The 25,175-nt window shown below is 40.6% G+C and overlaps 1 protein-coding gene across 2 annotated transcripts in view; it reads right to left on the minus strand.

Moving 5' to 3' along the window:
* The window catches only part of PRKCE (protein kinase C epsilon), a 304,751-nt gene extending 289,370 nt beyond the window's left edge, over positions 1 to 15,381 (minus strand). The window contains exons 1-2 of one of the 2 annotated variants that reach the window (XM_026695853.2): positions 12,536 to 12,863; positions 11,119 to 12,407 (exon numbers count right to left, since the gene is read on the minus strand). In XM_026695853.2, coding sequence (XP_026551638.1) covers positions 11,119 to 11,466 — 348 coding nt within the window. In that variant the 5' untranslated portion in view covers positions 11,467 to 12,407; positions 12,536 to 12,863. Of the gene's footprint in view, positions 1 to 11,118 lie in introns of both variants that reach the window. The other variant, XM_026695854.2, reaches the window with a different exon arrangement.
* Positions 15,382 to 25,175: the final 9,794 nt, after the last annotated feature.

Below are 25,175 nucleotides of genomic sequence, written 5' to 3' on the forward strand. Positions count from 1 at the left end.
AGCCGTTGGGAAGTCTGTGGCTTAAGACAGCCCCAATCCCGAAAGGTGAGGCGTCTGCAGCTAAGACTAGAGGAAGGTGCTGGTCAAATTGTATTAGGACAGCGTCCGAAGTGAGTAGCAATTTGACTGCCTTAAAGGCGTATTCCTCTTTGGGACCCCAATGCCACGGAGTGTTTTTGTCTAGAAGTCTATGCAACGGTTCAGCTACTGACGCTTTGTGGGGTAGGAACGACGCATAGAAGTTTAGCAAACCCAGGAAAGCTTGTAGTTCTGACTTGGAAGAAGGAGTGGGTGCCTCGTGAATGGCTTTGACTTTAGACTCCACGGGGTGGATGCCAGAGGCGTCTATTTTATACCCAAGAAAGTCCACCTGCCTAGTGGCGATGGCACACTTCTCCCTTTTTAGTTTGAGGCCATGCTGCCTGAACCTATCCAGTACCGCTCTGACTCTGAGAAAAAGTTGGGGCCTGTCCCTGGCTGAAATCAATATGTCATCAAAGTACGGAACAACGCCAGGGAGGCCTTGCAGTATCCGTTCCATTAATGACTGGAAGATTCCTGGGGCGACGCTAACGCCAAATTGGAGGCGCTTGCATCGAAAAGCCCCTCTGTGGGTGACAATAGTTTGCAATTCGGCCGTTTGGTTATCCACAGGAAATTGCTGATAAGCCTGTGACATATCCAATTTGGCGAATATCGTTCCCGGTTCAAATGTGTGTAGTAAGTGTTGGATTACTGGGACTGGGTATGCGCTAGTCTGTAGATAGCGGTTTATTGTGGTCTTATAGTCAGAACACATTCTTATAGTACCATCTTTTTTTAGGGGTGTGACAATTGGAGTCTCCCATTTAGCAAAATCTGTGGGCTCAATCACCCCTTGTTGGAGCAATTTGTCCAGTTCCGCGTCCAGCTTAGCGCGCAGAGCAAATGGTACTCTGCATGGTTTTAAACGGACGGGAACTGCTTGGGGGTCCACCGAAAAGGATATGGGCATACCCTTATAACAACCTAATTCATTGCTGAACACATCAGCATAGTCTGAAAATAGTGAGTCGATATCGGAAGGTGAGACAGCATGTACTCCCGTTAAGCTAAGGCCGAGATAGGGGAACCAATCCAACCCCAAAAGGCTAGGGAGGGTACCATCTACCACCACCAAAGGCAGATGGCCTTTAAAGGATTTGAATTTAACGAGGAACTTGCCTGTTCCGAGTACTGGAATATTCTTCCCCTGATAATCCCTCAAGGTGAGACGACTCTTCTGGAGTTGCTTCCTGGACAGGCTGGGTCGTATTTTCTTAAGTGTGCTCCACGAGATGATCGATAGTGCCGATCCGGTATCGACTTCCATAAGACAGGGTTTACCTTCTAAATGAATAGAGAGGGTAATTTTATTAGGTGTCAAAAAAGTGTGGTTAGCTTGGTAGCACGTATAACAATTTTCTACTTGCCTGGGCAGTCCCGGAGGGGAGTAAGGGGACGGTGCCTTTTGTGGAGCCGCGTGTGTTGCCTGGCAGGCCCTGGCGATGTGGCCTTTCTTGTTGCAATTGTTGCAGGTGGCGTTCCTGAACCTGCAAGTCATTCTGGCATGGGACCCCCCGCAGGAGAGGCACAACAGGATTTGTTTGGGCACATTGCCGTTTTTTGGCCTAACTCCTACCTGTGACTGTTTGAAAGGTTTGAGGCGATGCACCTCTAATTGTTCGGTGGGGTCTTCTTCACTCACTGCTTCCTCGGAATGAACAGTGACCGGACTGGGCTTGGCTGCGCTTCCTTGTATTTCAGCGGCTGACTGTGTCGCTAGTTCAGCGGCCAAAGCTTCCTCGATTGCCTGGGTGAGGTTGAGATCTTTTCTGGCCAGCAACCGCCTCTGTAACCTTAAATCTCTGACTCCACAGACGAGCTGATCCAGGAGCATGTCGTCTAGGTAATTTTTAAATTCGCAGTGGAGAGCTGCGGTTCTCAGGGCGGCCATATACTGATTGATAGATTCTCCATCTGTTTGTTTCCTCATACGAAAGGCAAAACGTCTCGCTATCTGCGATGGCTTTGGAGAATAATGGTTAGAGAGTGTCTCCAACAGCTCGGACCACGGAACGTTCTTTAATTCCCTTGGGGCGAGTAGCGCCGTGGCGGTATCGAATACTGTGGCCCCGCAGTAACTCAGGAAGTACGATTTCTTCCTGTTTTCTGTAGCATCGGCCAGACCGATGGCATCAAGGTAGTGATTGAAGTGGTTTCTGTAAGAGTCCCACTTGTCTTCATCTGGCTTAAATGGCAGAAACGCCGGATTTGAATTCATACTGGTGTTCAGTCTGTTGGTAGACTGATCAATCTCTCTCTGGGAATACAAGGCCCTGATAAGAGTGGCAGCTGCAGCTCACAGCGCTGCTTCAGCTCTAAGGATCTCTCTGGGTTACACGCTCTGTGTGACTATGGCGACTATTGCTGTAGCGCCGTACTGACTTCCGTTTGAATTTTGTGCCCTTACAAGGGCGTAGGCGGCTATAGCTGCAGCGTCATGCTGACAGCTATTCAAATCGTGCGCCTATGTGTTCTGGCGGTTGTGAGTGCAACGCCGAAAGCTTCGCTAACAAGCAGAATCCGAACAGCAGCGGTTGGATTCTGTGCTCAATGCTGAGGTTCTCAGTGCCCCACTTCTCTCACGTAGCTTTTTTAACTGAGCGGCTACACGCTCCACTTTCACTTCCGCAATCAACGACTGACCGAGCTCTCAAACGGCGCGGCTACGGTTCAGCGTTTTAGTGTATGTTTCAGCTCTTTCGGAATTGCTGCTGGTTGGCCAGATCCTATCCTCGTCGCCGATGTTCTATCTCGGAACAAATGGGGAGGCCACACCAGAGCATCTCAATAACACACTTTATTCAGGGGAATAAAGGGGGCTGTCGCGTCTGTAGGCTAACAACAGACTTTCCAGCGAACAGCGGCTGGCTCGACCTAGCAGCCGGCTTTTATAGCCGGCTGTCGAAGGGAGCCAGCCAATGGGGGCTGCAAACGCCCCCGCAGTATGTTCGGACCTGAGGGGGAACTTGTGTCAGCCCCGAGGACATAACACTTAGCAACAGAAATTTTGTGCTCAATTGTGGTTGTAAGTCAAGGGTTACCTGTATTGGAAATAAAGAGACATCAACAGGTATGACAAGCTGCTTTTGAATGGGTATGGACATGCAGTTGTTGCCTCCTTACTTCAAAAGCATATTTTCCTGAAATCGCATTGCTACCATGAGAACCCAGCTAAAAGGAGATGTTTCTTTAAGATGATGTCAACAAGCATAACCTATGCACTCATACCCTCTCTGAAGCACCTTTGAATCCAAAGTGCTGCTTTGCCTACAAATCAGCTGGCTTACAGACTTGCGTTTTACTTTATGTTAGCTGTTTCCAAGGAAAGCATGTTTCTTTTTGCATTAGAGCTTACTTTTTTAAATAAAAATGAACTGTATACTTCCATCGTACTAGGTAAATATATCTAAAATATTTTAACTGCAGCACATCAGGCCTGCTATTAGTGCTTCAAGCACAAAGATAACAACACAGGCCTTGGGATTTTAATTTCTACAGTTATCACATGATTACAAGGCATATCAGACAGTAGCATCAATAAAAATAAAAGAGTATGACAATTATCCCTCCCATCTCCAGGAACATAATATGGAAAAGATACAGGACACAGCATACGTTAATTCAGTAATATGTACTATTGTGTTGGAAGAAAGCTAAAAATCTGAATTAAACAATATTTAAAAAGAGGAGACAACACACCAAACATGTGTTCTAGTAATACATTGTAAGATAAATTATCCAGCATCTTTGTTTCATAATTAGGGTGAAATCACTATAGGAAATCTGTAATTCTCATCCACCCTCTATTATGGCCCAAAACCTTAACCGCATTGCTCAATTGTTCATCATTATTGAGGTCAATGTCCAAGCAAAAAGTAACATTTAATCTCTAAGAAAGCAAACCCATTCCAACATAATAGTGTAGCCTACAAATTACTGTTTTAGCACTTGGTTCTCATCTAAGGGGCCATTTACATTTAATCGGGAACCCAGAAGTATGTGCAAGAAATGAGACCATAGAACTGCTTTTGGAGCACTTATGTAGGTAATATGAAAATATATAAATAAACTGATTTTTTTTAAAAAGAGCTGCTTTTGAAGAATGCTGGGAGTTGTAGATCCAGAACATCTGGAAGTCACCAGATTAGGGAAACTGCCTTTAAACACTGCTCCGTGTCTCTTTCCACCATTAATCATCTGATACACTGGAACAATCATATTACACAATATTACAATATTACATATTACACATATTACCCTACTGATAATAGATAATAAATAGCCAAGGTAATCAGTACAGGCGCTACATTATTTGGCAGACTGCTACTTATTCTGTAGCCCCTACACTGATTTCTAATAAATGTTCTTTCAGTGCTATTGTGATTCCTAGCTCCGTATTTGTGTATTGTTGCAAGCATTTGCTCTGTAACCATGGAATCAATCTACATCACAGTCCTAACTGAGAGGAAAATAGCTAACATCTCCCTACAGGTGAAAAACAAACATGCTATGATCCTAAAAATCATTAGCCTTTAATGTGCAGGATGTGACCCCCTTTTAGAACATCCAGATGTAAAGTATCAGTGGTATCAGCTTCCTTTCTTTTTGTTATTTATGGGAGGAGCATGGGGGGCTGAGAAGAAAAGAAATATTCAAGATATTTCTTGTCTGTCTGTCTGTCTGTCTGTCTGTCTGTCTGTCTCTCTCTCTCTCTCTCTCTATCTCTATCTCTCTATCTATCTTACAGATCACAGGAATAGAACTTAATATGAAAATTTAATAATGAGATTCATGATGCAGCTTCCAGTGAATATGACTCCAAAGTTTGATTATTTATCATTATTTTTACAAATAATTCAAGGTGGTGAATGTATCCAAAATATGTTCCTCCTCCTATTTTCCTCACAACAACACTATTGTGAAGTGAGTTAGGCTGGGAAGAGAATGTTAATTCCCTGCCAGATGTTTCATTCTCAAGCTAGATCATATCATCAGTACTTGGGAGAGTGAACCTTGTTGGTTGTTTTTATGTTAGAGCTTGCCATGCTAGTCTTGGTTGGAGTGCATTGATGCTATTACCTAGGTTGGTATTGAAATGCCTACAGAATATGACTGAGAGAAAATGAAGATCTCAAACAATACTGTTTTACTTTTAGTAGACAGAATAGACTCTGATGCCATTCAACATACAAGTTCTTCACAATTCTTCTATGATACAGAAAAAAATAGATATTTGTGATTGGGAAAATTCTGATCATCTGGGAATGTTAGCCACCTTGAGTGCCTATGAGAAGAAAGGTAGAATATAAGCTGAAATGATACAAACAATAACAAGTCAATGACACCTCAGGTCTAGAGCCAAGTCGCCCCGTTGTTCCAGGTCTCTCCATTGTTTCAGAGCCATGACACTATCAACGTCTAACTGTGCTTTTAAAGAATATTTATTCTATTTTGATTTAAAAACACAATAGCTTGTAAGCAGTTTGGGAAATAATGTTAAATGAGATAGAGATAATTACAATTAATCAGTAATGTTCTAAATGATCCAATCACTACATTAATCAGTAAACTAAACAAGATAAATAGACTTCTCAAGGCATTTCAATAGTTCTCTTTTGAACTCCCCCAGTCCCTTATTAGTTCTGCAAGATAAAGAAATAAATATATTTAAAGGACAGGAGCTGTCCTATATACATATATATGGAAAAATAACTCCCTACTTAGTAGGAACAAAAGAAGTAGCTGTATATTTCCACTGGTCTATCTAACTCAGCAATGTTTATATTCACTGGCAACAGCTTTCCAGAATAGGATAGACCAAGGTTTGGTCCAAGATCTCTCTGCATGCAGTAAAAGTACTGCTCAAATGAACTTCATCTCTCCTCTACAAATCTTATTGCAATAAAGTTGTCAAAGCAGTGGTTACAAAGTAATACGCATTTTAAACAAACCCTAATATAAAAGAGGAATGAAACAGACCTTGGAAGCTTATTAAGTATGGATTTATTTTTTAAAAACCTATTTTTTGTTCTTTGAAAATATTGTGCAAAAAGATCCATGTAAGGGTCAATGTAATAATTCAAAATATATACTGGTATCTATGTATTGACTACATATTGACTGGTGTAATTTGATTCAAATCACCTCTATTTGGATTTTAACATGAAATTGATTACAATGAAAATGCATGCTAATATGGGCATAAATATGCTTTATATATGGGACATAGCTGTTCAGCTTGCTACTGGGAAGGAGGGGTGAGGAAGACCTGTTTCATAGGCAGATCCAAGATGTAATCACAGGCAGGATATGCAGTGTATCACTTTCAAAGTTTAAAGGAATAATTATGGCCAACCAACACAATTATCTGCCAAGGAAGACAGAATCAGAAATGGAGTAAAAGATCTGAAATGTCACTAGCTTCTTTAAAATGATTCACATATATTCCTTGTCAACATATGTTGGCACCATTTATTTCTTCAACTGATTTTAACACATTGATCTAGCGCTGAATATGCAGCTTAGAAATATCTGATTTATCATGTTTTTTTTTTAAACTTTTAAGAAATCAAAAAGCTATTGTCAGGAAACCATAATTATAATTGATTTCAATTACAGACCTGAAAACACAATCATTGTTTCTCTTTCAAGACCTGAAATTGGTAGCCGTGTTATGGATTTCAATAGGCAATTATGGTAATATATGGTGTTGAAGCTCATGTATCCCCTTCCTTTCGCTCCCTTTTAAGAACAATTTTAATAGGGATTGTAATACTCTCATGATTCCTTCAAAATCAGTTAATTATATTTGTTTTGCTCTGTGCTTCTTTATGCTAAAGTTGGGGAGCATTTGCTAAGGATTGATTCATATACTATATTTATGCATCTTTTTTTAGGCATGCACCAACAATTTTTACATTTTGGTGAGCTAGGTTATTTGTAATTCCTTGCTGACTAGAAATCAGTCCAGGATTTCACTCTGCACATCCCATAAAGCAGCTTTATTACCTTATATCTATATTGTCACACATCACAGAACAATTAAGAACCTGTACATTGAATTGTCAGGCTGTATACTGAATTGTTTCCTATCTACTCCCTGTTCAGATCGACAGTTTTAGCAAGGTGGTTGCAGCATTTGACTTCATCCATGTGATGGTTAGAGACCTTTCAACAAAGCAGTGTTTCCTTTGACTTCTGTGAAGTGCTTCCTTAATCACTATCTGTTCTGCCGTTGATTTCTAAAGACTGAGAGATAAACTTAAACTGAAGCAGCCTGTCATTTTATAAAAAGCAAAACTCCTGTAAGCCTCAGCTTCTTAGTGCTTCACGTGAAAGGTGAGAACATGAGCAGAATAACCTAAGTAAATATATTCGTTGTCTCACACTCAGTTCTGCCATATCTGCAGAAGCAAATTGAAAGCATTTTTTTTTAAGTTTGTGGACTATCACCTCCCCAAAAAAGTGATTCCTTGCCACCTAGACATTTGAATTCTAGGAAGTATTACTGCATGACTAATTTAAGAGGGTTTTTTCCTTTATGTCTTTGATTTATTTTTTCTTGTATCCAAAAGGAAATTTTGGTCCTAAGGAACAGAGAGCATAGACTTTATAATTAATCCATTTAAAAACAACAGTTACCTAGTTATGTGATTGGGGAAAGCCTTTGCTTCAGACCTTGGCAAAGCATTCTCAATCTGCTAAGAGAACAAAATAACCCAAATTTATTTCACAAGGCTGATTTTTTACTTGCAGCTTTCTGAGAATCTATATTAATGGTCCCTGACCCAGTACCCATGTATGACCTCACCCAGCAGCATCTGTTTTCTTGTAAATGTTCCTGAAGCACTACACTTGAAGCTATAAATCAGTGCTTGGTAATATCCTTCTCATTGGAGAGACTTTATCCTATTGTAAAATGCACTTTTCAACTGGGCTTGGAAAGCTACTGTGGTGATGGAAGAAAAATAGACTAATGTTGAGCAACCAAATTCAGTCTTTCTCTGCTCATATCATCATCATCATCATCATTCTCTTCCCAAGTCCTTGGGAAGCACTCAATAGGTGGATAAAAATGCTAAATCTAGTCTAAACATCTGGCTGACTGTGTGGGGAACCACAATAAATAATATGCTGGGTAATATCACGATGTTATAAAGTCACTCTTGGGGTGGTTTCAAGCAAAATATTACTAATGCTACCAATCAAAAGTTGTTATCCTGCCTGTCTGTATTTTCCCTTTAGTGAATTGTTTTTTTTTTTTTTGTGGTAAGAACAAAATATGGAAGAAGCAGTAAAAAAAAAAAAAGAGGTTCTAGATAGAAGATATCACTGTCTGGAGCACACACCCAAGAGAAATAGGCAATGCATGACAAAAAGCATCATAATTTATTAATCTTGGCCTCAGTACCCCATTTATAAAATAAGAATAGTGAAGACCTGGCAAAGGATTCTTAAATATGATAAAATGTTTGTGCATCAAATGTGTCATACACATAATTAATCACACTAACAATGACTTCTAGAAGATTCTAAGAAATATATGTTTAGTTCAGGAGTTTGCACATGCTCTGAAGAATGAGGTTACCTTAATAACATTCTGAAAGTTCAAAAAATCAGAATTTGTGTACTCATAACAGTTCAAATGTTTGCTGACTTTCATCTGAATCCAAAATATACTCTTCAAATAAGAGTTCAATAAAATGCATCTACCCAAGTGCAGGAAATAGTCCCAAGAAAAATAGTTCTCAAAAATTGGGACCACAATTGCACTTGCTCAATTCTTCTACCACTGAATTTATCTCTGAACTTTCATATATTTTGAACAGGTATACACATTTTATATAATACAAAGAATTACTTTTAAAAACAAACAGGAATTACATCAGAGGCTTATCTACTTCCCAATTCTTATAACAGTCTTCAAGAAATTTACCTTTTTTTTACAGCGTACAGACACTAGTTAATTGCTTTCTATTAAATATATTTTATTTGTGTTTTATACATTCATCCTACCAGAGTTTGTCCTCCCCATCCTTAACATTATATATTGAAGTTGACCCAAAACTATCTTCATTTCTGCCAAATGCAAAAACATAACAAACCCCACATCATGACCTAATCTGTATTCAGCCTCTTTCCCCATCTGATCAATAGAGTGCAAACGCCCTCCTCCAAATCAGTGTCTCTCACTCTGTATTAGCAGTTGTGATGGACAGAAGCCATTTCATCCCTACTATCCAAAACATGGAATAAAATAACTATGAACACCCTATATTTTTTCAGTGCTTCATTTGCTTTTAAGTATCTGTTCAGTTGTCTGCAAAAAAAAAAATCTATCAGACTATTTGGATACCACGAGGGAAGATCAATTGTAAATAAATGTGAACAGAAGCACTGAAATATTCCAAAGACTTCTCACTACCTTGTCACCAATTATACTCAGCATCCCCATGAATTGTGAAAGTGAAATGCAACCAGTCTTTCCCTCCAATTAGTCTTGACCATAGTTGCATCTTAGTATGGTAGAGGAGATACGTTTTAAATATTCTGTATAGGAAGAGAAGCTCTGGGAACTGGACACTGGACCTCTATGTGTAGGATTTCCCTTAAGATTGGCATTTCTAATAAATTGGAAACAATTTTACAAAAATGGACAAAGAAATATTGTTGAAACAATTTTACAAAAATGGACAAAGAAATATTATTGAGACTGTCAGATTTGAAAGGGATCCCAAGATGGTACAAAGTAGTACTGTGGAACTGTCCATAGTTATGCTGTGTAATCCTTGCAAAAATCACCTAGAACGTGTTGTGCCTGCCTGTTGAAAATATTACTCTGTCTCTATGAGATTCTAGCCCCTTTTCTACTCCACACCCGCAGTGAATAAAGAAACAACTGAGGGATGTGAAAATCTATGCTAATCTCCCAGTTCATTTGTTACTCTCTACCCAAAGCCAACTAATAAACAAACGAGACACGCACGCTCAAGTCTCTTTAGTGAGATCACCCTATGTAAGATCTCAGGGGCAAATGGACCTGAAAGAAGCTCTACTCACAGCTCTTGCTCAGCCTGAATCAAGATCATAATTGACTGACTCCTCTAGATTCATATCTAAAGCCAGTGTTCATGTTCTATCAGTCAATCGCACCCTGCTGTGTGATGTTCGATAAAGTTTGTCACCCCAATCCTGTTGCATCATGACTTCCTGAAACGCTAAATAAACGTGTTGCCTGAGCATAAGTTACAGTACTTTCCAACAGTCAGCCTGTCCATCCTGATGGCTGAAAACAAAGCAGATGAAGATGATATCTCAGAATCGAAGAGTCCTATCTAAGAATTCTGCAGTTCCTGTTTTTCTTTCATGATTAGGACACATGCTATGCAGCAAGGGTATAAAACAGAGAAAGAACCTCCAGAACCTTGATTTTACCACCAGCGCTTAAAAAAGATGGGCTGGATTGCAATAGCAAAAAAATAATAATCTTAAATTTTGGGAAATAAAAGGGGCAAATGTGACATCTTCATCATCAGAAAATATTAGGTTTGGTTGTGGGGGAACTTGTTTCTGGATACTTTATTTCTATTGTTCTGGAGAGCCGCATTATGAATATAAATGTGTTAATAGCTGGGAGTCCCAGCAGATTACAGTGGGTTAGAAGCTGAATGAATAGATGGTCAAATAAACAAATGGCAACCAACCCTAATCATGCAGTAGAGATATAGCTAGATGTCTATTGGGGTATTTAAGTCAGTGGCAGAGCTGAGGACCCTAAATCCTAGCTATCAAGATTCAAACTACCATTGCCTTCTTGTTAAAAAGAAGAATAGCAGCATCTTCCTTTTCACAAGGCAGATTTGAGACACCACATCTGCTATGTACTTGCAAGCATGCTTCAGCCACCTGCTTGAACCCTGGGTCCAAGATAAGCGTGTGTGGCTGAGATACATCTGTCAAAGGGGGTAACCTTCATCTAGCTCAAAGCCACAAAAACAACCTGGCCCTGCTATGCACAACCTCAGGAGCACTCACCCAGTCCTCGAAGTGCCGGCTCCCGTTCTGCAGCAAGTCCTCAAACTGGATGGTACAGTTAGCCACAAAATCGTCGTACCCGATGGGGGCATCGTGGAAAACGGCCATTTCAATCTTCCTGCCGTTACTAACATCGGTAACAAATTCGTCGTTCCAGGCAGGGCTGTTGGTTTTCTGCTTGGTGGAGGTCTGCCCGATCCTGAAATCGTCCACGTTGAGGGCGATGTATGGGTCCAGTAGAAAGGTCTGTGGCCTGGGACCCACCGCATGCCTTAGCGACCAAGGGGTGGGTTTGAGATTCACGGCTTCGCAGATTTTAATTTTCAGCATGCCATTAAAAACCACCATGGTTAGATGGCTTCACTTTTCTTTGGGATTAAGCACGCTCCGGAGCCAGGAAGGTTTCAAGGAGATGTCTCAATAAATAAGAAGGCAGGTTTAAGTGGAGCTGGGGGTGGGTGGGTGCAGGGGGCTCCTTTCGGTGGCTTTGGCTAGTTTTTCCTCTTGCGACACCCAGTGAATGCATACAGGCATACATTCATATATACACGCATGTGTATATACACATGCATACAAACACACACGCATATATTTAAGAGAGATTGGCCTGTGTGTGTGTGTGTGTGTGTGTGTGTGTGTGTGTGTGTGTGTGTGTGTGTTTAACGGAAAAACAAAGGGCGGGGTGGGGGGGGCAGAAGGGAAGGGGAGAGGGACCGCGTTGCTGCTTGCAGAAATCCGAAATGCGATCGCAGCACATTCAAAAGAATCCTCGGAGCGGGGAACACAGGGACGTATCTAGGTCTATATATGTATATGCGTATATATATTTTTTTTTCTTAAAAGAAAGACTCCCCCCCCCCGCCTCGTCTTTCTCTCTTCAGAGCATAATCCTTGAGCAGTCCTCCGCTGAAAGCAATCCGCCGCTCACGCTCTGCTGCTGACTTGCCTGTGCGGCGGCGGCGGCGGCGGCGGCGGCGGCGGCAGGAACAACAGGGGAGGGGAGGGAGGGGAGAGGAGAGGAGAGGAGGGGGAAGGGGGTCGGAAAGAAAAGCAAACACCCAGGAACACCGAACCTAGCGCGCAGCCCTGCCCACTTCGCAGCCTTCCGACTGAAGGGGAGGGGGGAAGGGGGGGGGGGAAATCACACAGTCCGAGGAACCTTACATCCGCCTCGGCTGCTGCAGGAGCTTCCTCGCCTTCTCCGCCTCCTCCTCCTCCTCCTCCTCTTCCAAGGCCAAGGATCCAGGGGATCGAACCCAATGCATGAGGAGAAACTGCTCCCGATCGACCTGCTCGGGAAAGGAGGGCGGCTCTTTTTTTCTGTTATTTTCAGAGGATCGATTTAAAAAAGAAAAAAAGAAAAGGGAAAAAAAAAATCTGACGCCGGCAAACGAAGTTCCCGCCCTTCCCTCCCCACCTCAAGGCCGCTGGTCTGGTTTGTGCCACGGGCTAGGCTTGCCTGATGCTGGGCGAGGAAGGCTCCCCCAGCTGGCTCGCTCGCTCGCTCGCTCGGTGTGTCTGTTTCCCCAATGCAGGAAATGCGCAAAAGACGTCAGTGTGTGGATCTGTGTGCGAAGAGAAAGTTTTGCCTGTTGGGGGAGCAATAAGCTGCAAGGGATCGCCGGCGAGGACAACTAACCAGCGACGCGGGAAGAACCTTCCCGGCCGCCGCTTCTGATCTCGGGATCAAGACTTTGGACAGAGACCCCCCCCTCCCTCCGGTTGCCCCTTCCTCCCAGCGCAAGGGTTCCGTCTGGAGCGCTTCCTCCGGCGCCTCCATCCAGCGCGCCCGAAGCTTTTCGGGGCGTTTGTGAGGAAGAGGGGCTGGCCACTTGGCGACACTGCTGTCCCTCTTCCGCCTCCTCCATGGCCGCCTCCCGTCCCGTCCCGTCCCGCGCGAGGAGGCAATTTTAAAAGCGAAGCCTGCCGCGCCGCTTGCTTTTTGCGCCTCATCTTTCCGCCCGGGCTCGGAGCGGCGGCTGCTGGCGAGCGCTTCAGCAGGCTAAGGCCGCCTCCGCGACACTGCAGGTCCCGAGCAATACACACGACCCGGGACGTCCAAAGTCTCCCCTTCCCGGCGCCAACGGAGCCGTGTTCAAACTGACGCCCTCCGGATGAGTTGGCTTTCGACTCCCGGAGACTCTGCCGGCACATCTGGAGACCACCAGGTCGGGGAAGGGATCCGCTAAAGCCTCGAGGCCGCTCATTCAGTGGATCCGAGGGGGACAGACCGCTAACACGGCCAGCATTAAATGCTTGATGTGGTGCTCAGCCCTTGCACCGTTCCAAACAGTGGGCTACAAGTAGTCCTCGACTTACAACGGTTCGTTTATTGACCCTTCAACTTCAAAAAGTTGCAGCCTTTTCCCCCCATGGTCACGTGATCAAAATGCAGATGCTTGGCGCAACTGGTCCATACGACAGTGGTTATGTCCTGGGGTCACGCGATCAGCTTTTGCAAATTTCAGACAAGCAAAAGTCAATGCGGAAGCCAGACTCACTTAACTGTGTTACTAACTTAACAACTCGCCATGGGCGAATAGGTGGCAATATAAATTAAATAAATAAATAAATTGCAATGATTTGCTTAACTGGCAAGGTAAAATGGGGCAAAACTCACTTAACAAATGCCTCACTTAACAACATAAATTTTGGGCTCACTTGTGATCGTAAGTCGAGGATTACCGGTTTATAGTTATTTTAGACTTTGCACTTAATGGTCCCAGGAGGAAAAGGAAGTGCTTTCTTGCTGGGATATTCACCAAATGAGCCTGGGTGTTCCTGGGCGATTTTCCAGCAGGTGGGGGCAAGACTGAAACTAAAACTGAACTAAATATGTAAATGACATTATCAGTCTTTCCAAAGGCACACTTTCTCTTGTGGATGGTACACCAGAATGAAATATTTTTTTAATCTAAAAAATGTAAAACTATTAAGCATAATTTTAAAATATTTAAGCATTCTTTGCTTGACTGTGTACAATATATATTTATAGTAAGTAAGGATAATGGACCCTGTACTGTGGGCCTTGGGACTCTGACTGGCCTCAATGGCTAACTTTGCCTGTGTTATGTGGCCCAAGTTGCAATGGGAACCATGGTAAAATTTCTGGCCTTATATATGAATGTTCCTGATGCAGTATATAAAAATACCTTGATAAGTTCTTTATGCCGACATTTTTCTTTGCAAGTGCTTATTGTATTGTATTTTCCCAATATATGTATCCACATTGTTTCCTTTCTCATGACTCAGTGCAGTTTTCATAGTCCAAGTAAAATAACGCACATAAAAATGTCAATGTAAAGGTGTATGACTATTGTTAAAAACTGGGCTGCAGAATGCTAAGGAAAACAAGATAATGTGTTGGAATTTTGATGACTCCCAGCTATTGATTATTACAAGGGGCAGAGCTTTGGCTTGGTTGTCATTGAAATAATTTCCTCAGCTCCTCTCCCTCAGTGCCTGGGAAGTAGACAGGAAACCAAAGGAAAACTTAGCTCCTCATCTGGATCTAAGACAGGGATTGTGAACCACTCTCTCTTGGGAGAAATGTTGAAGGGACGAGAAGACAATGCTAAGCCTATGAAACAATTCAGCAGGATGACCTGGAGTTTCCATTATGTTTTTCCCCCTGTGTTCAGCTGTGGCACCGGCGAAGAAGCATTGTTCCACTTAGAAGATACTTAGTTGTTGTAATAAAATATCACTTTTCATGTCACATTATTTAAATTGATCAGATAAGTTCAGAGGTTTTTTAACTTCTTTCTCTTCCTTTCTTGTGGATGCTGGAAAACTGTTAGGCATCACAGCAGATCGCATAACAAATTGAAAAAAGCAAAACAACAGCTTTCAAGCATTTACTCCCTCCATGCCAAAGTAATTGTTAAAGCCAGCATCTTGTATGGAAATGACTAATTCCAGCCAAGGAAGGGCCCTTTTAATTGAGCCATTTTCTGTCAAACTTCTGATGAACAGAAAATTTGCATTATGAGTAGATTCCAGATTGGAGAGAGAGAGAGAGTTGAAAAAGAGATGAAAAAATGGTCCACTGAACTGGCATCACATTATGAAAATCAATCCTTTATTCAGTTGTTTCATTTGTCTTTTTGACATTCCAGCATCAAATTATGAAAACTTGGCCTCTCCTCTGGATTATCCAGCCTCACTCAGTATCAGAAAAATAAAACAAGACCAAATATAACATTCCAAATATTCCGAGCATTGTTTCTATAAACAACCTATGTGAACTTTTGATTAAATGGATTTTTTAAAAAAATATAATGATGTAATTTTTAAAAAAACATTGAATATACAGATTGTGTATTAAAGACACACTGAACGGTAAAAACCATCTTGGAGGTACAGCATGTTGTTTTACAATGTGGGTTAGTACTTGCTGTGTGATAGGTGCAGGGGCAGGCTTCAAAAATTTTAGGTTCTGTGCCTGGTTGCTGGGTGGGCATGGCTCTGGAGGCTTTCCTAAAGCCTCTGGGAGGGCGAAAACAGCCTCCCCGGGCTCCGGAAGCTCTATGGAAGCTGGAAATGGGCCCATTTCTGGCCTTCCCAAACTTCCAGAAGGCCCGTGTTTCATCCTACTTGAGCCTCTCCAAGTGCCTTGCACTTACCTGCATCCAAAATGGACTGGTTGGGGACTTCTGGGAGGGGTGGGCGGGGCCAACCAGGGGTGGGATTTGGGGGTTCTCAAAATTGTGCAGAATCTTAGCTAGGGCCTCTCCCGAATCCCTGCGTACCCCCAGCAGCCCACCCCTGGATAGGTGCATTGTTATATTTACCAACTTCCCCCAAAGTGGTATTGCATGTATTAGACGGGACTTCAGAAATTTCTGTCATCATTTCCAATTATCTCAGCCTCTGACTGATGGTTTCTATTTATGACAACTGAAGGCCAACTCAAGTTGAGGTACTAGGCTGGGGAAATAATACGCCATTATTAGTGGATTTTTGATGCCAATTTATGACAATTACTGTGTAACTAAAATGTAGCTGCTGAGAAGAAAACTATCACCATGCTATGAAATACCCAAGAAAATAAGAACAAAATATTCAGGCTAAGTGGAAGTAGCATCTACTACAGTGTGTTTCCTTTCAGGGTGGAGAACAGCAGGGGAGGGAATAATAATTTAAGGAATAATAGGCATTGTTGGCTTGAACATTAAATGAAAGCACTGAAACTATGATTTTGTTGCAGGTCTCATTGGGCTAAACAAAGAACATATGCCTTGTTCGTAATTATTGTATTACCCACAAGACATGCATATTTGATAAATGCATGTGAGTCACAGTTTAACATTTTTTTTCTTTCTTTTCTTTATATATCCAATGGCATAATGTTCTCTGCTGCAAGTCACATTATTGAAACATGCCAACCAGTGCTTTAGATACCAATCAATTCACACTGATAATCTCTTAACTATGCTACTGTTGGAAGAGAATATTTGCAGCTCAGTATTAAATTGTGGGGTCCTTGGTGCTCTCTAGGCTCAGTGGTTTCCTTGGAGACATTGCCAAACTAGGAAACATCATCAGTGCTACTAGGGAGTAGAGTTTGGTCTCATTTTATATACTAGCAGCTTACTCTGTTAGCATTGGTGGGTGTGAACTTGGTGCTTTCTTGATTAGGGTATTGCTTATTGATAACTTGTTTGTCTGAGTTGCTAGTTCCTTGATTGGTATTGTTTACTTCTTGATTGTTGCTTTAATGTTAATCTAGGATGCTCACAGTTTCCCAGCTGAAACATAGTTAATTCTGTACATTTTTTGTGAAATTAAGGAGTTTTCATCATGCTTTCTGCTAGTTGGTGTTCATAGATGTGCTCTGATGGACTTGTCCCTGTTTGTCCTATATAGTGCAGTCCTTACAGTGTATAAACATGGTGAGATGAGCAAACAAATGTAATAAATAATCAAAATAATATTTTAGATGATTCCTGTTTTTTTTTTCTTCTGGGGCTGTTCCTCCTCAACCAGTAATCATCACCTGGATGAGCAGGGGTGACAAAAACTTCACCCAATTTCTGTGTAGTCAACAAGAAGACCATATTTTAGGCCTAGGGCTATTTTTTGGTGGTGCCTTGCCTAGACGTGCTTCAACTTCAGTTCCTAAAACTTTTGGTTAGAAATGACTGAGTTAGACAAATGAATAAACAAGTTGAACTTAGGAAAGGTGACTTCACACATCCATTCACCATGGAGGCATGAAAATGAAGCCTTTATTTCTTGGAAAAATTATGCTATTTCTTCTTACCTTTAAAATAGAAACTTGCAAACTCAATTACATCACAACAGGTTTGCAAGAATTCAAGCAGGAACAGGCAACTGTATTTAAACTGTAATTTAGAAAGATTGGCTTTTATTGCTTGCCTTTAATGCTTGACTTGCCATTTTCTATATCTTCTGTAAAAGCCAAAACAGAAGGTTGCAACTGAGGCAGAGCTACTTTGTGCCAGCCCCTGACCTTTGCATGGCCTGAAAATCCAAAGGCTGTTTGTGGAGGAACAGCATCACCTAGTGGGGGAAGTATGCAAATATCCAACCTCACTTCACTGTTGTGGACATTTTCCTTATTCATGGCCTGCAGACATGATTATATTTAGTCCCTCCCAATTACTGATTGCAAGTGATTCTTCAGACACGCCCACATAAGTCTTTCATTAAATCATCTTTTTAACAAAGGGAATAAGGTTGTGCATACATAACCCACCAAAAATATTTTTCAAGCTACCAATAAAATCTGAAGATAGATAAAATTAGATAGAATAGGATAGAATACTTTATTGGCCAAGTGTGATTGGACACACAAGGAATTTGTCTTGTCTTATACTCTCAATATATATAAAAGAAAAGATACATTTGTCAAGAGTTGAGAATCATGAAGTATTAAAACAAAACAAAGCAATTTCAAAGGCAAAGTTTAAAAGATATGTCAATATGTTTTTTTCTCTCTCTAAAGGACTAGAAAATACAGAGAAGTCAACATTGTAAGTAGAATAAGTTACACAGTTTTCAGGGGAACACAAACTGGCAACTGAGCTTTTTGGAAGTCTTTTCTGATGTCTTCATTGCCATTGACAATATGATTAATAAATTGTTTTCATAGGAAATGTCACTGGAAATAAGACTCAGTTCCTAAATATGAGAACCAACTCCCTATTTGCAGGTAGATTCTCAATGTACACTGAGCCTCTCCTTTGCAGAAAAGACACAGAACGTGCATGAACCAATTTCAGGATTAACATGGAAAGTTCACCCAGAAAATGCTGGCAATCAGCTCAAAACAAGTGAGATATAGGTGATACTTAATATTACATAATTATAACAATTAGATATAATTGGCTAATCCCTTATTTACAGATTTCCAATTGCATATTATCATCATTTTTACTATAAAATTGCACGGTTACTTTCATGATATATCTTTCGCCTGAAACAGGTTGATATTCAGCTGGTTCATTGTCCTCTTTGCCACAATAGGCACCCATCTCTGGAATGTTATCCTTCTTTGGGATCCTTTATTTAGTAGGTTGCAGGAATCATTCAATGGCAGTCAGGCTATCCATCTTTCATCTATCACCACAGCCTGAACTTTTTAAGATAAAAGCAGCTAAAGGAATACTAGACACAAAGCAGTTCCATAGTATAAAGATACTTCTGGATGGGGCTTTTCTCTTATAATCAATTTTACCACTGATAATAAGGTCACATGAAAATGCTGCCATATGTAGATTTTAATTTATAGGCAAACTGTATATAAGGTCAGTATTTCAAGTCTTTAAAAAATACTGCCAGCATTATGAACTGGGTCCTGAAATATTTATTTCTTAAAGAAATCATAATCGGTTTGTTTGGATCATAATCGGATGTTCCTAGCTGCAACCGACATCTGCACATTTTAGGAACTTCTTTGTTTCCTACTTTGTACTGTTCTACCACATAATTGAACTATTCAATAATGTTTAAGATCAGCGCTAGTGATTATCACATTCCTAAATCAGCCTAGATATTAAACCTTACATTATCTCTCAGGGTTGGCAGCAATTGGGAAGGGATATGCAACCCTGGGTTTGGGCTCCTTAGCCGAATACTATGGGATATACAACTGTGGTTTGGAGTCCTAGCTGAATATTAATTAATATATGCCTTGAAATAAGACCTGCTCATCTTAATGTAATCTATCATTATTGAAATAGGCTCTGCTCAATATTTACTCCCTGCAGACATTGTACATTATTCAGGAGAAGTCTGACTATTGTTATGGAACACACCCTTTGCATGGACAAAAGGTGTAAAAATTATTATTTACAGATGTTTTCACAGCACTCAGTTCTTGGGCCACAGCACTTGGTCCTTTGGCTCCTCTGCTCTCTCAGCCATTTCCAATTATTGATAAATGCTGGCTTGACTGATTTCATAAGGAGGAAATATAGGAATTAGGCACGAGTAGATACAGAATTTCATTGTTCATAGAAGCAATGATTGTTAGAATGAAAAGTAACTTCTATGATAAGTACAAATCTGATTCTCTTATATATGTATGCCACAACATTTAAATCCTGACCTTCCTTCTCTAATAATTCTTTTGTAACAGATTGCTTGAACTCTATTTCTCACACTAGTCATTTTACTTGGCCCATGCTTACAAAAATAATCTTTATTCCATACCTCACCAACTCTAATCTCTACAGATGCTTTGAAAAATTGCTCCTACCATAGTTACCCAAGTGTGCTTGGACAATCAAGACTGCCACTCAAACATATTTATTTATCCTCCCCTCTCTTTATTTCATTTCTATGCCACCCTACAAGGTGATTCTGGATGGCTTTAGTCTTTAAGAATGTTTAAGCAGGGTTTAAAAACGTTTTTAGAATTTATTCATGGTTTTAGTTGGACTGCCATTACAAAGTGCACTCACTAGAAAATATTTTTTTCCAGGTTGCAACTAAATATTTCTTTGGTGGTGTTGGAAAATGATAAGAGGGTTTCTAAAGCAGGTATCAAACTTGTGGCCTGGGGGCTGGATGCATCACACCCTCCCATTTTAGTGACGGGGGTGGGGAAGTCACGACATGATGACACGAGTTTGATGCCCCTACTCTAAAGGAAACAATTAGAATAGGCCACCCTGGAAAACCTGGCTTTGAAAGCAAGTGTTTTTAAACATTTTTGTTAGGAATAACAAGGTTACCTAACGTAGTTTGGGTAAAATAATATATATAAACTATGATTGTAAGTTTAAGTGTGTGTCACTTTAAACTGCAAAGCATGTAATTTTGGGTGCGGTGTTGAACCGCCATAAGAGGGAGCAAGAGAACCTGTTTGATTGTTGACGATTCCTGATGATTGACTGGTTTGATGGATTGATGGTTTGCTAACTGCGTGTTCCCTGAATGCTGGAGGAAGAGAGGAGTTTTTGACTTCTTCATATCTCTACTGCGAAGAGATATATTACTGGACTGATATTTGTAAGTTTACTGACCTCTTTTTCAACACTGGAATTTACAACTGAATAATCTCTGGACGGACTGAATTAGTGAATGATATATGGACTGTTTGACTATGCTATAACTCTTACTGGAATAAACTATTTAACTAGCACTGTGTATCTGTTTTACTGAGTGTAAGCTACAAAAACGTTTATCTCACATATTTTGCCTGCCTGCCTGACTGCCGTGCAGATTCTGCTAGGGTGTATCCCTAACAATTTTTCTACAGAAGAAAGTTATCATTCAGTCACCCTCATCCTAAACCATTCACACAGCCTTGAAAATCATCAAAAGCTTTGAATTGCTCCTGGGAAACAACTGAAAGGCAGAACAACAGAGCAACTAGCAGTTCTCTTAACAATTCTGCTGTATTCTGGATATCTCAAAATCAATTGCTTGCAGAATGAACTCCCAAAATCAAGATGATATAGTTAACACATATCACTTTAGCCAGAATTGCATTCCCTCTTGTTAAATAATGCTTTTGTTGCCATCTTGAGTGCAGTACATTAATTCCAGTACAAGTGTTTATTGATTGGACCCTCAGATATTCATAACACTACTATATTCTACATTTAATAACTCAGTACAGACTTGCTGGCTCAATCTCAATTCCAACAAGGAATTAAACTGGTTTTGCATAATATAAAAACAGATTTCTACTGCAAAGCACTGCCGGAAGTTGATGACGCAGACAGCTATTTTGGAGTTGTACGCAAGCCTTCCATAATACATTTTAACAAAATATAAAAATAGCTACACCATTTACATTTACAACAGGTTATTTTTATCCACACCCTGTATTTGCATACTTACAGAAAGATCATGGATATTTTTTTGTTCAAAGATTATATTGGGATAATTTTACATTTGCTCCTACAACTTTAGATTTGTCTACTGCTAAATCTTTACAGCAGATGCTTGATTTTCATAAATCTGCAATTATGCATTGATATTTGTTCACAGCAATGACAATATGAAAATATGTTTAGATTACTTATTAAGAACATAAGTAGAGAATCCAATAAAAAAAAATCTTGACAATCTTGTCAGTGGTTTCCATATGATCAATTGTTGAGTTGATATACTATGTCAGCAGCCTCCAAACTTTGGGGCACCAGGGACCAGTTCTGGAGGGAGGCTTTTCCATGGACTGGAGGGGTTGTGGTTTTGTGGCTTTGCTTATTTGTGTGGCCCAGTTTTTGGCATTCCATGGACCGTTGGACCTGTGTACTATATCATTACTTAATGACCAGCCTATGGTTGGTATTTATCAATGGCTTCTTGAACACTCCAACATTCTTATGTCTTAAGACCTTTCAGATACAGATATAGATAATCAGAGTTGGAAGGGACCTTGTAGATCACCCAATCCAACCCCCCACCCAAGCGGGAGACCGTACACCATTTCTGACAAATGGCAGTCCAATCTCTTCTTGAAAGTCTCAAGTGATGGCACTCCCACAATTTCTGAGGGCAAATTCTGTTCCATGGGTTGATTGTTCTCACTGTCAGAAAGTTTCTCCTTATTTCCTGGTTAAATCTCTCCTTGTTCAGTTTCCATCCATTATTCCTTGTGTGGCCTACAGGCGCTTTAGAAAATAGCTTGACCCCTTCCTCTCTGCGGCAGCCCCTCAAATATTGGAAGACTGGTATCATGTCTCCCCTTTCTCCAGTTCGAATAGCCATTATGCAAACTTGACTTCACAACATGAAGTCCATGGCCTTCTTCCATGGCTTCCTAGGGTTTCATCTTATATCCAACCCTTGAATAAGACAGCCAAGTTATTCAAAGCTGAACTGTTTATAATTTTTTTTCTTTTTTCACTAATTCACCCCTATGGTACTGCTTCATTGTGTTGGCAGTGTTGAGGGGGGATGTTCCTTGGAGGAATGAACAAAGAATGCTGGCGATGTACACTAAGAATATATATTCCTAACAGGTTGCTCATAAGAAGTTATGAAGGTCATCGCAGCTCCCCAGCAAAGGTAAGAGGCATCTAGTTTGGATAGCAATCATATAAGAAGATATCAGAAGCAAATGATTATTTTTGTAACGATGGCAAAGGCATCAATTTATACTGTGCAGCAAATAATGGTAAATCACTCCTGTACTTTTACCACAAAAACCACATGGGTAGAAATTAGACAATTAATAATGTAGTGTTGGATGATAGATCCCTCAGGTCTGATGGCACTCAGTGCTGGGGAAGGACTAAGGATCTTTTGGAGTACTAATGGCGTGCATGATATGGGTAGTTAAAGCTTTTGGGATGTCTAGTTCCTGAAAGCCAGTCTGGTTTAGTAGTTAAAGCACCAGGCTAGAAAGCAGGACCCTGTGAGTTCAAATCTTGCCTTAGCCATGAAAGCCAGCTGGGTGACTTTGGACCAGTCACTCTCTCTCAGCCCAATCTGCTCGCACAGGGTTGTTGTTATAGAGAAAACAGGAGGAAGGTGTTGATCACAGTAAAGCTCAATATAGTGAAAGTTGAAACAACTATAAATTAACATGTTAGGTATTGGTGAATTGAGGATTGGGCACTTTCTATCAGAGGATCACACAGTTTACCACTTTGGACATGATAAAGAAAGAACACTGAATGTTTTTATATTTAGGAAGGATGTAGAAAGAACAATACTTGGCTACCATTCAATGACCAATGTCGATTAAATTTTATAGACAACCCTTTAATATGGTGATTATCTATGTTTGTACACTAATTCATGAAGAAGAAGAGGCTGGTGAGTTTTATGATCAAGTTCAATTTAAAATTAACAGAACATGAAAACAAGGTTGGCTGATTTTGATAGGAGACTGGAATGCCAAATTTGGAAATACTAAAAAGGAAAGTGTATCTGCATTATATGGCTTAGGAAGCAAAAATGAAGTAGAACAAATTACTAATTTCTGCCATTTCAGTGATTTCTTCATAGCTAACATTGTTTTTAAGCAACAGAACAATGCTTGTATACATGAGGGAATTTATAGAAACCAAATTGGCTAGGAGGTAGATGACCTCAATTATAGCATCGAAGACATGACCAGGTGCTGACAGTAAACATATCACAAACTTCTCATATAAAAGTTCCAAGTTAAGCTAAAGTAGAACAAAAACTCCCTACCAATTTCCAGATTATGATCCTGAGCATATGCCAATTTTCAAAGAGAACTTCAGGAATTGTTTGAAGTCCTGGTCCTCATTGATAGACAACCAGAGGAACCTGGAATGAGCTTAAAGACGATTAAGGATAAATATTGAAAAGAGATCAAGAAACAAACAAACAACTAAATGTCAGAACAAACAGTAGAAACTACTAAGGGAAGAGACACCAAAGACAAAAAGAGACAAGAACCTCAGGAAGGAATTTAACAAAGAATTTCAAAGAGCTATTAGAAGAGACAAGCAGTATTACAAAACCATCTTGAAAACATTGAAGATGAAAACAGACAAAGAAGAACAAGGAAAACTTCCCCCCTCCTAAAAAAAGACCTTTGAAGGAGTTTCATACCTTGAATTGGTATGCCAAAGAACACCATTTGATAGAATATAATTGATTCAAAGGAGATCGAAAGAAGATGGAAGGCATATATTGAAATACTGTACAGTAGAGAAGTCAGTATCAAAGATACAAGAAGATGAAGTTAGATCATACTCATTACCAATTCAAAAGCCTATTGGAACTGATGGAATACCCACAGAAACAAGGCAAGCAAAAGGAAAAGGCTCAGTAATGGTTCTAAACAAGCTTACCAGCAAATCTAGAGAAGAAACAGTGACCAATAACAATAAAACTAAAAACAGAAAAACCTGAAACCAGAGCTATACTTCTCTGATGCACCCACATTCTCATTCCACCCTGACCTCATCCCAATGCCAGGGGTATTTAAAACAGGGCCTGTTTTAAAGTGCTCTCCAGAAGGATAGAAGGCAGGGATGTATTAGATTTTCAGTATGTGGGTGTGCGTCTAAGATAGAAACTGCAACAAAAAAGCCATGCTTCTGAGGACCCACAAGATGGCAATGTTTAAGGGATCTGGAAACACAGCTATCTCATCCACTCTGGTGGAAGGGAGAGATGTCTTCAGGGAGACACACAACAAAAGACTTAACAGAATGTGCAAACTATTACACAACATCCTCTATTTCACAGGACAGCAAAATAACACTTAGGATTGTTGATGGCAATTAGAGCCAATCCTATATGGAAAAGGAGAGGGCAGAAGCCTTGTGGGCCATGTCAAGCTGTGGAATGTGCTTAGAAAAAATGGGAATTCCAAAACAACTCACTGCCCCCCTATTGCCTAGGAATAACATGGACACGGAATGTTAGAACGCTTGGAAGAACCTGTTGGTGAGATGTACACCTATTAAATCAGGGGTCCCCAAACTTGGTCACTTTAAGACTTGTGGACTTCAACTCCCAGAATTCTCCAGCCAGCATAGCTTGGAGATCTCTGTATGAAATAAACAATGGACTGAAGCTCCAGACTAGAAGCCTAGTAAACTGGAGCACCTAGTGGCCAAACGGGAAAAACAGCAGAAATATTTTCTGTT

Source organism: Pseudonaja textilis, chromosome 1 (assembly GCF_049901715.1).
Source record: "Pseudonaja textilis isolate UNSWEBS1 chromosome 1, rPseTex1.2, whole genome shotgun sequence".
NCBI lineage: Eukaryota > Metazoa > Chordata > Lepidosauria > Squamata > Elapidae > Pseudonaja > Pseudonaja textilis.